This window comes from Odontesthes bonariensis, chromosome 17 (assembly GCF_027942865.1).
Source record: "Odontesthes bonariensis isolate fOdoBon6 chromosome 17, fOdoBon6.hap1, whole genome shotgun sequence".
Taxonomy (NCBI): Eukaryota; Metazoa; Chordata; class Actinopteri; order Atheriniformes; family Atherinopsidae; genus Odontesthes; species Odontesthes bonariensis.
In genome coordinates this window covers 10920823-10937481 of record NC_134522.1, presented here as the reverse complement: position 1 = coordinate 10937481, position 16659 = coordinate 10920823, and the positions used below count along the sequence as shown (strand labels likewise).

General features: G+C 41.0%; 1 protein-coding gene across 1 annotated transcript in view; it reads right to left on the bottom strand.

Annotated features, from left to right (window-relative positions):
• Positions 1-16659, bottom strand: part of LOC142366787 (connector enhancer of kinase suppressor of ras 3-like) — a 47196-nt gene that overhangs the window by 4651 nt on the left and 25886 nt on the right. Inside the window, exons 8-18 of the mRNA XM_075448758.1 lie at positions 16324-16392; positions 16073-16219; positions 14730-14854; positions 13985-14172; positions 13791-13877; positions 13010-13260; positions 9367-9404; positions 7920-7962; positions 2112-2165; positions 1768-1807; positions 1098-1267 (exon numbers count right to left, since the gene is read on the bottom strand). Of these exons, the coding sequence (XP_075304873.1) occupies positions 1098-1267; positions 1768-1807; positions 2112-2165; positions 7920-7962; positions 9367-9404; positions 13010-13260; positions 13791-13877; positions 13985-14172; positions 14730-14854; positions 16073-16219; positions 16324-16392 (1212 nt within the window). The remainder of the gene's footprint in view (positions 1-1097; positions 1268-1767; positions 1808-2111; positions 2166-7919; positions 7963-9366; positions 9405-13009; positions 13261-13790; positions 13878-13984; positions 14173-14729; positions 14855-16072; positions 16220-16323; positions 16393-16659) is intronic.

The following is a 16659-nucleotide window of genomic DNA, read 5'->3' as shown; positions in this document are numbered from 1 at the left end:
GTGATTTAGCTGCTTTAGAAAGTAGCACTGAAGCAACAAAGGGCAAGTAAATAAAAAGCACACAGTCAAACTGAGGCCCTTTATCTTTACAATAAACAGAATTTTCTTTAATCAACCAAAATAATGGCTGGGATGTTAAGTTCAAAACTTTACAAAGAAGAAAAAAAACTCATCCTTCGCAGAAATATCACACATGACTATTTTCTTTTTTTTTTAAATTTTCAGTCATTATTTGAATACTCATGGATCCTAAATTAAACAGCGAGTTAAGATGCAGAAATACTACCTAGTGGGGGTTGCAGTTTGGCTTTCAGTACAATGTGTAAAGGTTGTGTGACATTTTACATTTATCACGTTGTCAAAAATGAATAAAGACTCCATGAAAAGATCCAAATCTAAACTGAAATTAACTTTGTTGCCAAGTTATGTGCCCAAGACTCAAAACAGCTCATCTCCATTCGTGTCTAATAAATGATTAAAAACAGACTAAATCACCCCACTTCACTGGGTTGCAGTTTGGTTCATCATTAAGATGATTTCTTTAGACCCGCTTTGAGCTTTTTTTTTTTACACGGGATCAGTGGACCCAGGGTCTATGCCGATGTAACTGTAAATTCCTTCATGACCGCATCAAACCCACAGCTGAAAATTATTTTCAGTAAATGCTAAACATGACTCAGTCCAGCACTTTTAGGATATTACCAAATTCTTTTGTTTGTTGCTTCTTTTTAGAAAGAAGAGTCTCCTGGATGCTCATGCTTTGACAAACGTGGTTACATGCTTTGTTGGTTTTGATATTTTCATTGATTTCGTTGACAACAAAACATTAGAGAAACAGGAGCGTTCCATTTCAGGGAGAGGCCAAAGCATGTTAGCAACCAGAGGGAAAAGTTAACTGTAAAACATATCTTGGCCTATCATAACAGAGGGATTAACAACCTGAACAATCAGGCAGCTGAGGCTGGTAAAAAAGACACTTTTATGTAATTCCGTGTGTGTAAGAGTTTGTGCAACTGCAGCTGCACTGTCTGTGACAAGCAAGCGCTGGGACATGTCTACATCACAAATATGTCTCCGAATGAAATGGTTTTACTCACCAGCTGGTTGGCATACCAGTAGAGAGCAGTCTTCTTCAGCACAAACCAATACTTCTTCCATTTGATGCCCAGGAAGCCTTTGCTCTCTTTCTTCCTGTACAGCCAGCCTTGGTGGTCTGGCTGACCCAGCTCTTTGACCGAGACCCGTCTCCTGCTCATTGTACCATTGCCTATGCACAGAAAAGGCATGTACATAAGTCCACTTTGTCCTTATCGTCCACAGAGAAATAAAGCCACGGTTATAACCAAGTGTAGCTTAAGAGGAAGCAAAAGGGTGCAGTCTAACATCCTACACCAACAAGGAAAAACATTTCCAGTTGAGTCAAAATAGGTCACAGAGTTTGATCAATAACCAAATTAAGCATGAAAGTAACACTGAACAAGCCCACACGGTAATTCCGGAGCAGTCCATTTAAAAGGGCTAAACGACATTAACCCTACCTGAATCGTTAATGACAGCAACATTTAAAACAAAATGAGCCTTTCAGAGGAGATGCGACACACTGTAGTGAGCCAGAATAGAGAAGCAGTGAAGTGAAAGTGAGCGAGGGTTTGCCCACAATCCCTCTGTACACACTAATTGCCCCTGCCACTTCACACCCACCCACTGTGGGTCCAAATTACAGCTGAAGGCACACACAGACACAGTGCTAAGACACATCTGGCTTACCTCCTCGGCTCTTCTTCTTGGATTTGTTTCGGAGGGAGACCTTTCAGAGGAGAGCAGAGGCGGAGGAGGACAGGAGGTCAGAGGAGGAAGATGAGAGGAGAAAATTGTCAGTCTCAGACCCAGAGGCTGTTTGGAACATCCTGTTTTCTCACATGCATCTTCTTAAGCTGCTCTCTCTACTCACTGTACTAACACCCAGTGACATCCTCATGTGTGACTTCACTTTCAGCCATATATTTTATCTCTCTTGTATCCAACAGGCTTACCAGAATCAGTCATCATCAAATAGAAAAAGCAGAAGTATCTCCATTGTGTAAATGTCATTAAAACAACAGAACACTCACAGGGTTGTAGTCGTCCGCAGCCATCGAAGGAGCCACAGAAATGGGGAAAGCAGCCTTTTGAAAGAAATCAGACGAAAGATGTGTTGAAAAGATGTGCAAGCTAACAATATCCCTGCCCACGGATCAATAGGCAGAAAATGAACTTTTTTTCCTTTAAATCAAGAGGAAGTCGCGTCATGGGTAGACAGCACAATGTTTCTTTCTTCTTCTTCTTCTTCTTTTTTTTTTTTTGCAGTGAAAGAAGCACAAATGTTCACCCAAAACAGGTAGAAAAAGTTCAATTTCTCCATCTCTGTAGCAGGAAGTTGAGTCAGACGGAAAAAAAAAGGCTGAAATTTGAAAGTTTTGTCTATGGACAGCAGTGACTCACAGCTGAAGCGTCAAAATGCTCCGTGTCAGCAGTTTCGTTAACACGGTGGAAACCAGAGCAAGGACCCGGAGGTTTCTAATGAGACCTCTGCAGTATCTCAGCCCAAAAACCTTTTTAGTGACAAATGAAACATGTCCGTGTGCAGTTTGACATCCTAAAAGTAGACTGTTGTTGGGAAATCAAAGTTACCCTTATTGACTAACTTCCTCTGCCTTCTTGAGTTCCTTAATTCTGAAGTGAAAAACTGACACAGAGAGAGAGAGAGAGAACATCGCTGACACACATCATATATATTTGTACCAGTTTTTCACAGCTGAAAAAAGTCTTTCGTTCTGCTGGACGTCACTGCACAGAAATACAGAAATACAGAAAAACTCCACTTCCCAATGCACCTTTCAGTAGATCTGAGATGTCAGCCCAGAACCTACTTAATAAAACAGATTTAATGCAACAAGAGAAAAAGCAGCTTCAGGAAATGTAACAACCAGGTAGCTGGTCCTTTCCACAAATTACCTCAGTGAGAAGAGGGAGCCTGGCACCTGGCTCTCTGAAAGGTTTCCAGTCCAAGCAGCTTTTTTTTTTTTTTTTTTTTTAAATCAGTAGCCTCTGTGACTCTGACAGCCTGCTCATTGCAGGGAAAATATTGCGAGAAACTCTCGTCTAAACTTCTGTCTTGCACAACACGAATGCATCTTGTTTTCCGGGTGCTTGACTTAACGCGATGATGTTGATCACCACATCAACCACAGCACAAAGCTGTGCGTGTGTCTGTTTGGCAACTTGCATCCTGAATTCAAGTCACGCGTAATTCAAGACGAGTTCAGAGATCCACAATGAGCAAACCTATCTGGAAATTTACTGGTAACCCTTTTCTACAAGAAAATCCTGAAACTTAAATATATTTAGGTTGATTATATTTTAATTGTAGTAGAACTAGTGCCAGATTTATCAATATAAAATGTTTGGCTCGGTAACTAACCCAAATAAAACTGTTAATCAAGTATTGCCACTGTACACAAAAGCTGACAAATGTGCGGCTGCAGTAAAACATCACAGAGCAAAGTACCGCAAACAAACACAATACATTTTCTATTTCAAACGAGGTAAAACATTGTCGATTTAAACGCAAAAGTAATTGTAGTCGCAATTGTCTGCCCAGCGAAACTAGCTTGAGGTCTGTTAGCCTTGTTACCCAGAGAAAGTAAACAGTCAGTTACTCAAATGAAACAGTCTGAGAAAACTTTACCTGCCACCACAACCTCAGTGAGCATAGTTTGACCCGGACTCTCCGCCTAAACTCTGACCAAATCTTGACAAACATGTTGGGGATGCAGACCAAGGAGAAATACAAAGACAGCTCGGGTGGTTTCAGGTGAATTCAGGTTCTCTGTGGGTGTTACCCTCCGTACCCTCCGCACCCTCCGGTCGTGTTGTTTTTACTGTTTAGCAATAAAAAACTTAAAATCCTTAAGTCTAATTTGCGAGCATATGTTTATACATTGTCTTTCTTAAGTGGCTATTTGGTCAAATCGATGGTTTCTCTCAGAGTATTCACAGTTACCAGTTATTGCCACTAGGTGGCACCAGGTCTCCTCTGCGCTTTTTAAATCGCCAAAGCTGTGTTTAAAACTAGTCATTCACCAGAGTACAGAGGATGCTGTTACAAGATCACAGCATTGACATTTAAAATCAATCTCATTATGTCACATACAGGGTTGGGCCAGATAATTTTTTAAATGTCAGGATGCGAGTCACATAATTGAACTAATCAGTTTAATTAATCTAAAGAATGGAACAATATAATGTAAAGGGAATTCCTGGATCACTTTAATCAAAGTTCAAATAAACATTGGAAATATTGCATCCCACATTAATTATTTTTCTTTTGAACTATTTAAGTGCAAACAAAATACATTTTGTTTGTTGTGCATTTACCGTTACACCAATCAAATGACCAAACTACACAAACTACACGTGTACCATGTGCACTCCACAACAGATGCAAGCATGTTTTTCTTGCATTATTGGACATGCATTTTTTTTTTACATGTAGTCTGACTTTTCACCTCTTATGCATGTAAACATTAGACTAGACTTGGCTCTCCGTTTCTAAAGATCTTTAAGAATGTGCTAAAAGCATACTGTGCATCACCATTTAGAATCACTGACAGATAGCTGAATGCATCAGTTCAGAGAAAGTGACTGTTAGTGCACCTCCTGGATAAGTTTCGTAGTGTTAAGGTCATAACTGACTGCTTCAAGTAAGGCTGCTTTCAAGAAGAACGAGAGAAGTCAGTGTTTCATGTTACAGCGTCCACTCAGTGTTTTGGAAAGCTGTGGCCCGCCTGTCAACACCCCTCACTGCCTCAGTGGGGAGCAAGTTGGAAGCCATAACACAACTACTTGAGCTGTATACGTGCAGAAGCTTGAATGATCCGGCCTGCAGTACATCTGTCTGTGCTGGGACGGTGGTAAACCAGCAGACACATTCCTGAGTCCTGCGTTATTATAGTCTCCCATTTTATTTCTGCTTAAATAGACAGGGGCCTCCTCTGTCTTTCCATCATTCCACTTGCTATTGTGCTGCAGCGAGTGGTCTGAAGTGACTATGAGGGGAGCCCCCTCCCTTTTTATCTCTCACATTCTCACACTGTAGCTTCCTCTCTGCCTCCCCTCCCATCTATCACCCTGTCTTTCTCATCCATATCAAGTAACTTCCCTGTGTTACCCCTCTCCCAAAAGGAACTAAAAAAGAAATTGTTTAATATTTCAGTTCAATGTGTTGTGCTGAAAAAATTAACTTGGTTAATTTCAGCGCCTTCCCATTTCTGTGATGAGAGACAATACTCAGCATACCACTTTAGGCTGATTTAGAGGGGCGTTTTGCTGAAGACGTGTTTTCCTCAAAGTGAGATAATCTCGCCTGCGACTCGTGTCAAAGGCCCAAAAGATTCACGGGAGAGCAGATTGGTCACACCATTGTAGTGCTCAATGTCCCATCATGATTCATGCTGAGAATTGTCATGGCACTTAGTTAATGCCCCCCACCCCCAACCCAGAAACCAAGTGTGTGTGAGGGAGAGAAACGGGCGAGGGGGCAAACAGAGTGGCTATTATTCAGCGGGCAAAACTCACATGGTGTGAAAGGGGGAGGGGTGCAGGGCTGGGAATGATATCAGATTCTAGCTCGCTCGGTTTGGAGGTTGCATGCTCCTTGCCTGCTGTTGGTTGTAACCGCTCAACTGACCTGGCACTGATCACAGCCTCAATTTAGACCATGCTACAAATGCAGCAGTGAGCATTAGGATTTGGTCTTAGATAACTCAGTTTTTTTATATACTACAGAGCTGTATACACAGTCAAAAATTGTAAGAGAAAACAGCAACAGCAACAGTATCCCATATCCTCTATTCTATAGAATGACTGACGACAAGGTCAATGTTTTCTTGTTGGTGCTACAACAAGTCACAATTGGACTATAAATCTGTACAAATGTGATTTGTTTACTCGCCACTGCCGACTATAGCCGCTTTCGGACTGTAGGAACCTTTGGCAGTTCTAATAACCTTTTAATCCGCGGGGCCGTTTTCTCCCGTGTTCGGACATGCAGCAACTCGGGGCTTTCTCCCTTAGTTCCTATAACTATTTAGCTCCTTCTCCGAGGTCGGGTCTTTTCATGGTTCTATAGAACTAATCTAAGGGAGGTGTTTGGTGGTCGGTAGCTACGCCCCATGTAATTCCATCACGGCTGAAATGTCTCCTCATATGACACAGACACAACCAGCGGGTGTTTAATAAGTCAACTTACACTGGTCTCATTTGTCTGCAGCGCTGTGCTCTCCTTTCTTCCTTCATGAAATAAAAAAAGTATTGTCTCCTGACTCTCTCTGTGTGCTCTTCCAGCCTCGATATTAGACGCCTGATGTGATCGTCCATGATTAATGTCACCATCATGCAGACCATAAACACAGTGGCCTCCCCGCTTTCCATATTAGCTTCTTGGTGGTGTTTTTTCTACTCTCCTTACTTTTACCGTTTTGTTTTGTGTTTGAATGTAGCGCTAAACGGCTAACGGCTAACACGTCACTGAAGCAGACGGCTGCGCGCGGCGCATCAGTCCCTATCAGGTCCCGACTCATGTGCGAATGCAGACTGAAACAGTTCCGCTGGGGAAGGATAGTTATCAGAACGAAATTCGAGGAGGGTAGTTCTGATAACTACTTTCTTGGAACGGTCTGTCCGAAAGCGGCTTATGGTTCTGATCCATCTGACCCCTGTGGAGGTGTGTGAGTGGTATGCGCCACTGAGGGATTGACAGGAACTCATGGCACTGTGGTGTATAGTTTCTGTGTGCGCAAAGTAATCCTCCCTTTACCCTTCAGGTCATTTAATTTCCACATCTGCCAAAGCGAGAGGGTGTATGATCATTTTACCACCTGCAGAACCTTCAGGAAAGAACACAGTCAGGGCAAGCATGGCAGGCTCCATTTTAGTTAAGTCCATTTACTGATTAGAACTAAATACAAGGCAAAGCTGAAGCTAACAATATGAAGGCAGAGAAATATGCTATGATAAAATTCATACACCCATTAACAGTGCAAAATGGACAGTAAAGGGATCACCAGTTAATTTCGTACCATGGGAGACACAAAAGTCTGCACCAAGTTTCATGGAAATCCATCTGACAGTAGTTCATTTAACTTATAATCACTTTTCCAAAAAATTTGGGAAGCTTTAAATGGATTAAGATAAAAACAGAACCTGATTATTTGCAGATAATTGTATAATTTCAAATCGAAATTAGTGCACAAATTACATGCCTGATGTTATACATGGGCGCATATGCTAATTTGGGAATTGGCTTAAAGAAATTGTGACAAACAACTTCTGTAGTTTCAGGATTTCAGTTGCTCCAAAGTTGGGTGACGGGTGAGATTGTGGGTGACAGGTATGAACTGCATGTCAGCAGGTCAGTTTAGCAGATGGATTTTTTTTTTTCAATCATTAAGCCATGTTGGTGTATCATCAGCAACGTGTTATTTGGCATCATTTTGCTGAAATAAGATAGGCCTACCCTAAAAAAGATGTTATCCAATTTTGAGCATATATTGCTCCAAAACCTGCAATTACCATTCTGAATTAATAGTGCTTAGACAGTCTGAGGCCTGTTGTGAATGAACACTTCTCACATGATCTGTAGGTTCCATTTCTGTCATCCAATATTGTGGTTTGTGTGTGTGCGGGAGACTGTGCATGCTGTCTTATCTCTGTGTGAAATGTAACGGGCATGTAATTGAGGCTCTTGATTTCACCGCCTTTCATCAAGGCTGAGGCCAGAGTCATTCATTGCACTGCACGGAGGATGTTGCAAATTTACACTGACATATGCAGGTGGTGTCACAGTGGCAGTGCAGAAGGGTGGATAATTGGTTACTTACTGCTTGAGAGAAGGACCAGGATCGAATATGTGGTTGATTGTATCTGTAGGAACAAGAGATAGACAACTCATTCGTTGTATGAAACACATCAGCTGAGGTCAGGCTACACTTTAAAGTTATCTCATAAACCAAGGAGCTTTAATCATCATACTTTAAATCAGATATGGTGTCTTTTGAGAATATAAAAAACTTGCTCCCAAGCTTATTTATAACCAATCATTATGATTATCTATGTTCCAATCTGGCCACTGGTGGCACTTAAGGAGCTGCCATTTAGTTGGTGTGCCAGTAGCTCTGATAATACTCTTGGAAACCAGCCACTGCAGCATGGATAGACAAGAGGCTCATTCCTAACGTTCAGAACACTCAGTTTACCTCAAATGGGCCTCACCCTGCAATTTCAGCAAATGACAGCAGACTCCAGTTTGGTTTTACTGCCTTTAGATTATCTAACATTTTTTGCTCCCTTCCTCGTGTCATCCATACATTTTCACATTTGTGTCCTTCTTTCACTAAAAGAGAGTGATGCATTCCTTGTTTGGACTTGTTTTATGATTGAAAACTGAATCAGCATTATATGCTTTGTCATGGGGAAATAAAAAAAACAAAAACAAAAAAAACAGGCTTGGTTTCACAGATTGACCAGCAAAAATCTATATGACACCTGATTACATCTGCTGTCAATCAAACCCCATTTCCTACACTAGTGTCACATGTTGGTAACAACCACCAGCGATGAGTCAGCATGATTCACTATAGCATATTCCAAATTTGAGTAATATGTTTTGATCAAGCGTATAGCAAACTGGATGCGATGTGGTTGTGTGCTGCTCTAAGAATAGAACTGAGGGGGATGAACAGGGGAATTGTGCACGACATCGAGTCGTCGATCGTGTTCTTAACAAGAGGTGTCACTGGTCCTCAGGGCCTGCATCCAAGACCAGGAGAGATCCAGGGACCAAGGATGAGGAGACGGAAACAGCAATCCTTGCATGTATGTTCACAGATTTTGCAGTGAGATACGGTTATTTATAGCTGCTAGCTCAGAAGTATCAGGATTTGTCATAACAGTGACATTTCGGAAGATTCTCTGGCAAATGAAGGTGTCTCGGGGGTGGACAGACCCACTGGTGTGTGGGACATGTTGGATACAGAGAGTCCAGAGAGATAACTGAGCTCTCAATTGAATTAGTATTCAAAGGAAAGTTAAACCTTTCTACACTTCAGAAAAATGATCACAGGGTGCACTTTCTCTGACCATAAAAGCACCGCACCTTTCACCCTTTGGCTTGTTTTAAAAAGATTCCACAGCCTGCTGACTGTCATTCCCGCATGGAAAATTAGGCCCACCCTGCTCTTATGTTTCCCTTTGGAACTACAGTCTATGCAGCAGTATATATATATATCGATATATATCTATATAGATGAGAGAGGCAAAGGAACTCACCGGTTGAGGAAGTCACTGCTAGAGAACCAGTCAGATCCCTGTGATACATAAAAATTGATATGTTAACGCACGGATGCTGAAAAGCTCAATTTGTTTGAGATACATTTACCAACTCCTTCCCATCAGTACTTTTTGTAAGATTGTTTTAATGAAGCCCCAGCAATGGTTTGTGCATTTCTGCTAATATGTGAACTGTGAGGAAGAACCAAGCGGCGGGAAACTAATTCATGCATGGTGACATGTTTGCTCTTTTGTAGTGCAAAATACACGTTTAAATAGATGTTGGAACAACATTCAAATCTTAATGAAAACATGATGAAATACTTTTGCAACTTTACATTTAATCAAAAATAATACCAAATCAACATATTAAGAGTTTAAACTGAAAATTGTGATGTTTTTTTCTGTTTGTTTTTTAATATAGGCAAAGTCATGCCTGCAACACTTATCTAAACGTGAGGACAAGGACAAGGAAAGACTGACAAAGTTGTATAATGCTTTTATAAACTTGTGGAATGTCTTAGAACATAGGTTTATTGGCAGAACAACTTTGGTTTATTGGCAACTGGTCAGTAACCTGATTGTGTATGAACAGGACCTCAGAGAGGCTGAGTCTCTGTAAAGGTGAGAAGGGATTCACCAGTCTGTGACTTCAGGGACAAAAAGCTCAACAATTTAAGAATAACCTTTTTTCTCAAGGTGAAATTTCAAGGACCATGGGAATGTCATCATCTGCAATACAAAATACAATTCAAAGAAGGTCTGGAAGAGTACTGTTTTGTAAGCCGTTGTTGTCGTGGGAGCCACTGCACAGCCTCGGGAAAACGTCTCAAAAGCGTTGTCGGTAATCCAGTTTGTCACTTCATCCACAGACGCATATTAAACTGTGCCATTACATTACATTGATTTAGCAGACGCTTTTATCCAAGCAGACTTACAAGTGAGGAGCACAGTGAGGAGCAGGTCGGAAATTCAGTGTTCTCTTCAAAGATACTTTGACATGTAGACTTGGGAAAGTGGAGATCAAACCAGCAACCTTCCCATTCAAAGAGGTACAGCTGTTGCAAATCGAACAGCAAAGCCTCTCTGGGCCTGAGCTAATTAAAAACTGACTGAGGAAAAGTGGCAAACTTTCCTGTGGCCTGATCAAAAAGTTTTACTTTCCCTTTTGCAAACCACAATTGCTGTGCCCTCTGGCCTACAGAAGTGAGATATTATCCAGCTTGTCATCAGGGCAGTTCAAAAGCATGCATCCATGATGTGGAAGATGTGCAGCAGTTCACACGGAACAGTTCATTTGCATCTTTGTGAGGATGTCTTTAAAGGATGTGTAGAATGTGGACCGACATGTGCTGCCACCCAGAAAACATATTTGTCATTATAGTGAGACAATGACGTATAAAGTATATTCTGGGGCGTATGACAACAAAGGTAAACTATTGAGTGAGGAGCTGAAATTCTATAACAGGAGAGAATCAGAAAACATTCTGCTTTTCAAAATACCATCGGAGGTAAAAAATGTCCCCATCTTAACGTTAGTGAAAGGTGTCACTGACATCAAACTTAAGATGTAGGCTGCAAAGATGAGAAAAACAAACACTTGATATGTTGACTTGGTCATAGTTTCAATAAAAAAAAATTCTAATAATGTTGTGCAAATCATTGCACTCTTGTTTTAAATTCAAATTTTGCACAATGTTTCCATTTGATTGGAAATGGCATGTAGGATGTGAATTTCCACATGCACAAACTAGCAGTAATTCAGTACATCATTCCTGTGTAACCATTTGTGATGTGCAGGCATAAATGTTAGTGGTTAGCAAACTTATGCAGTGGGTTAAAAAGGGTGCAGGTAGTACTTAAGCAGACCACAGGTTTTCAGAAAGTGCAAATTAGTGAAGACTGCGAGCGAATACAGCTCAGCAAGCTTGGGCAGTGCAAGACATGGAAGGAAGAAGTAAAGGAGAGATAAAGAGGCTCTTCTCAACATTAAATACATGCAGTGAGAAAACAACAGGCAGCAGGGAAAGAGGTTAGCGGTGGGTCATTCTTGACAAAAGTCAAAGCTTCACTTCCACGATGAAAGATGTCGGTTGCTCATAGGGAAACACTTCTTAAAAAAGAATCAATGGAAGCCAGGGTAATCCTAACCTGGTGTTTAAATGTTTAAAAGACAACATATGTGCAGGAAAACGGATACCCTGATGGAAAACCTGCTTTGACCATATGGTCCCCCAGCTGGAATTTAAAGTTCTTCAAAGAGGAAAGTAGTTACATAACCACCAGAGAAAAGGTAACTTGACATTAGCTATCCTGTTTCACCACAAGCTTAAAAAAAAAACAGAAGCAGGGTTCACCTCAGAGGTTAAAACAGGTTAAAAAGACAGACGGCCCTGACGGTCTGTTCTTGCATTCAGCCCAAGAGTGGAAAATGATTAATGTCTTAAGCTGCCTTTCAGTTAAAAATGATTATTTTCTGTATGTAAACTGAGCAGTTTAGTTTTTAGATAAAATCAAAATGACTTTAATAAGAGGACATTTGGCACTCATTCAACACGCAGTGACAAAATAAAGACAATACAAAAGTTCACTGAAATGAACTGCGATTTTTAATTAAACGCTTTTCAGTCTTACAAAAAGGCAGATAAAGCAACAAGACACTTCCTCCCTATGGTTTCTGAAATAATACTGTTATTCTCTCACTCATGATCTATTGTCTTTCTATAACTTAAGCCATCAGAAGGCAGTTTGACCTGTATGTCCTAAAAGATTGGTTCAAAATACTGGCTATAAAAGACCAGTTATCACTGTCAACCAGCTGTACGTTTACTGAAGGCCCTTCAGGTGCGTAATTGCAGAGTAAAGTGAAACACAGGATATAGAAGTTCACTGAATGAAGTGCATAGCCTTAAAACATGCACAAATATTTGCTTGCGAGTAGATGTAAACACCCTTGTATCAACCAATGCAGCACTGTCGACCAAAGTGACTGCAAAAATATTATGCATAGCTTACAAGAGGCAACCATTGGCGGGCAGTAATGTAAGTAACTGAGAAAAAAAAATTCAATCCAGGAAAATCTTAACATGATAACAAAAGCAGTTTCACTAACAAAAGTTTTTTGTTTTCTTTTTCATCCACTCATTTTAATTTTAGAACATAATAATGCAAATGAAAACCAAAGAAGCACATAACTGAAGACCTACAGCATTTGAAATATTAAATAAAATGGTACCAGAGGACACTGTAATGGAAACATAACTTAATATGTACAAAGCAGTCTATAAAGAGCACACAAGGCCAAAGAGTCCTAAACCTGAATAAAACTTATCCTCTTGAGGCTGAAGCTTGTTGTCAGAGATGAGGATTGTGCGCAGTGTTAAAGGGGGTAATGACTTAATGTAGTGAGTACTACAAAAGCAAGTTTGGTTGAGGAGTAGTAGTTGTAGTTGGTAGTAGCGGTAACACCACGGAAATTTGGAGGTTGGGGAGAGAGGAGTGTGAGAAAGCCCGAAGCTGCCAAAAACAGCTGGTCGTTAAATATCAAAGGCACTGAGGAAGGACACAGGACAGGTACAGGAAGCCCCGCACGGGAAGCACATCATCAGTGAGTCAATAGCTTAAGCCGCGTGATCCAACTGACCAGTAGTGAGCGTTCTGCTGACGTGCGCTTGGAGATGGGGGTTACGGGGGCCTTTTTCGTATCTTCTTGGTAGGGGATGGTGGCGCTGCTGTGGAGGTCCGAGTTGGAGTAGTAGCGGCTGCCTCGGATGTGGTCCACTCGGACCAGATGACGCTCCCCTGCAGGCCTGTAGGGTGGAGACACCGACGGCACCTCCTCAGCGATAGTGGTGATCCGCTCATTACTCAGGTATCTGTACAGAAGGTCCTCCCCTAAAGCAAAGGGACAGCGATGCAATGAAATGCTACAAGAAAAGGGTTTTAAATATGCAGCACATTCGGTTATCATCCATCCTCTTATAATATTTAAAATGTGAAGACAGATAACATCATCCCAAATCATCACATCCCCATAATATTTATTAGACAAGAGAGTAGTCTTAATGTCTGTTTAATGATGGCATAAGGGAGGACAATAAACCTCTCAGATAGAGAGGTCTCTATATTGGCCAGTGGCCATTGCATATTTTTTACCTCTGTCATTTTATATTCATAACTTGATACACAAACTGAGGTTGAACAAGTGAGTCATGGAACAAAACACTCTCAGTGTTAACCATTCAGGTTTGACAGTCAGTAACAATTTGGATCTACTGAGATGATTACTGTACAATTTGTATCATTTCTACTTTCAAAAGCAAACTAAAGGAACCACCAATGTAACCATTTAAGTGAAGATAATTAAATAAAGATATACCTTGGAATTAGACATTTTTAACCTGTAAAAATATATGTATACGTACCTTTTCTGCACTGTGCCCAGGGCCTGGTGTAAGGATCAACAATTCCAACACAGGTATCCGCTGGCATTGACAGCGGCCGAGGTTTACCTTCAGAAAAGAGTTTTGCATTGGTAAATAGCATTATCTTAAGAACATCCTGACTCAGTGTTGATCAGCAGGACATTCATGAGATACCCCGATGAGAAGGTACTGACCACGGGAAGGCTTATGTTCCCTCATTCTGGGCTCGATGACATTGGCTTCGATGTGGCAGCCAGCACTCAGCTTGTCATAATCTGCGATGGTGCAGCGTCTTCTGCTCTCCTGATCCAGGAAGGAGTTGGGTGACTCAGAGCCCTTTGGTCTTTTACTAATGCTGGAGAAGGAGTCTGTTCTCACCTCTCTGCAGGAACAAATGTTTACTTATTAATCACAGCTCAATCTGCCATTTCACAGCATCACAGTACAAAGCAGCATATCACGATTAGAATGATTTGCAAGCAAGTTATGTTACTGGCCTCAGACTAATTCTCGTAAAACAAAAATGACAAGTTTGCAGACTTTATTTTTTTTTATCCAGTTCCTCCAGTATGAAGTGAAATGGTCATATTCAGTTAAAATTAAACTCTTGTTTCTTATGGACAACCGCAGGACTGGGGGGAGCAGAGTGGGCTGATGATAAGCAGAGGATAATAGACGGTAAGACGGGGAGATGAGGTGATAGCGTGACTGCTGCCCACTCTTTATCCACCAGCTTTAAACTTCTGAGTTGCGAAACGCAGCAGAGGTTGACGAGTTTTTTCACAGCAGGGGGCAGATGACCTTTACTGCTGATAGTTCTGTTAGTCTTGACATGGTTTACCTTTACCGTTCTATTCGTCAGAGCTCAAAATGCTGAATAAAAGGCAAACTTATAAAATGAAAGGCTTTGAAAAAGAAAATAATTATCAGATGGCTCACCGTGGGGAGTATGGCATAAGAGGAGGAGGTGGAATGTACAAGTCCACGATAGCTGGCTTCTCCTTTTTGGTTGATCCGTTAGCCGAACTGCAGGGGGACTGAGTTCTGATCATGGAGGAATTATTCTGAAATAAAGATACAGCACAGTTATGAGTCACTGCCTTTTCTATGACCGCAGGGTCTCTCCCTTAATATGCCCAACTCACTTTAAGGCATGTATGGCACCAGTCTCCGTTGAAATCAAATTAAGTTGTTGCTTATAGTTTCTGGTTACAGCCTTTTGAAATCCACAAATTATGACTAAAAATGACTGGCTGGAAAAATGAGAGGAGTTCACCATAATGTGGTGAGACCTTTTGTGATCGTGTGTGTTTCTGAGAATAAATTTTCTTGTTTGAGGTAAGGAAAGATTGTGAGTGAAGCCCCAAATAGCCTGCGAGACAAATACTTGTTTACCACAGTTATGTTTCCTAGCACTCAACAACACCATGTTGACTAAATATTTGACTGCTATTCACTGCAAGTCTCAGAGCTAAAATGGTACAGCTGTTAATACAATGTAGCAGATGATGTATTAATGACAAATTAAATATTGGATCTGGGATCTTGTGAATCATTTCCTTATTTTCCTGTAAAAATAGTTCCCATGTTTACAAATTATATCGTACCGCAAAGCCTTTTCGGCTCCTTCTTGAATCAGGGTATGTGATTTGTCTCGTTTGTTTTGGCTGTGAAGTGTTATTGTCACAGAAAAACCGAGGTGGCCAACTCTGATATCCTAGAGTACTTGTTAAAACAAGACGCAGGTGTACATGTTAATATTGGCAACCATTGTGTTCAGAGCCTCTTTGTTTTCGGAGAAACCAACTCTAGTATCGTCTCATCTTGCCTTCTCGGGTTCTAAAACAGGCTACGCATGACGAGACAGGTCCTCAGCTCGGATGTCTCAGTTTACAGTCCAAGTTCATAGTCTGATGTCTGTTAGGAGACTCAGGTGTAAAGATGTGGTTAAAACTCAAGTCAGGTTCAAGGTTGACTCCAAGTACACCGTTTTACGCCCCAATGATTTATTTTAATGGCAACATCTGGGTCATTTGTAGCTGATAAGACCGATAAAAGCTAAGCAGACTTTGACCGAATGGCCTCATGGGACTTTGTTTGCCTCTTTTGTTATGTATGAAGAAAAACTCAATGGTGTATTCCATTCAGCCAGCAGCACTTTTCAGCATAGCTCTGTCTGAACTTGCTGCTTTGGAACCAAAAAGCTCATAATTGCCTGCCAATGATTAGGCCTTCATACACAGGCTTTTTGTAAAGAAAGAAGTGTGTGTGCGAGCATGCACCTGAGGTACAGGGGGCTTCCAGCGCATGTTCTTAAGCGGGGCGGGGGTGAAACCAGTTGGGCCTGTGGGCCTCTTCTTCAGTAGTAGAACCACACCTTTGGGGTCTTCTCTCAGCTTGAAAACAAGGTTTTTCAGCTGCCAGCCCACCTGATTAACAGGATGTGAACACAAATTAAACAAGACTCTTACACACTTCATTCATATTTCAACTTACAACCTTGTAGATATGTAGCACAAAATGAGCTCCTCACCACTGTCTGCTGATTAACTTGTATCACCTCGTCACCAGCATGGATCTTTCTCGTCAGGTCTGCAGGAGACTAAACAACAAATGTAAACAAAAGTTTAAAGACTGATAAATTACTGATTTGAGAAATCTCTGCTTGCACAAAGCTTACTTTGTACTACTGTCTGCCTTAAATATGTCGTATTCAGTCAGCAGGTATCAAGAAAACATGTTTTCAAGAGTATTAATATCATCATTATTGTTTTGTTTTTGTATTGTTTTTCATGTATCACTGATACCAAACAGGATTAACTTGTCATTAATTGGGATGATTCAGGTGCTGATTCATATCAGAGTATCG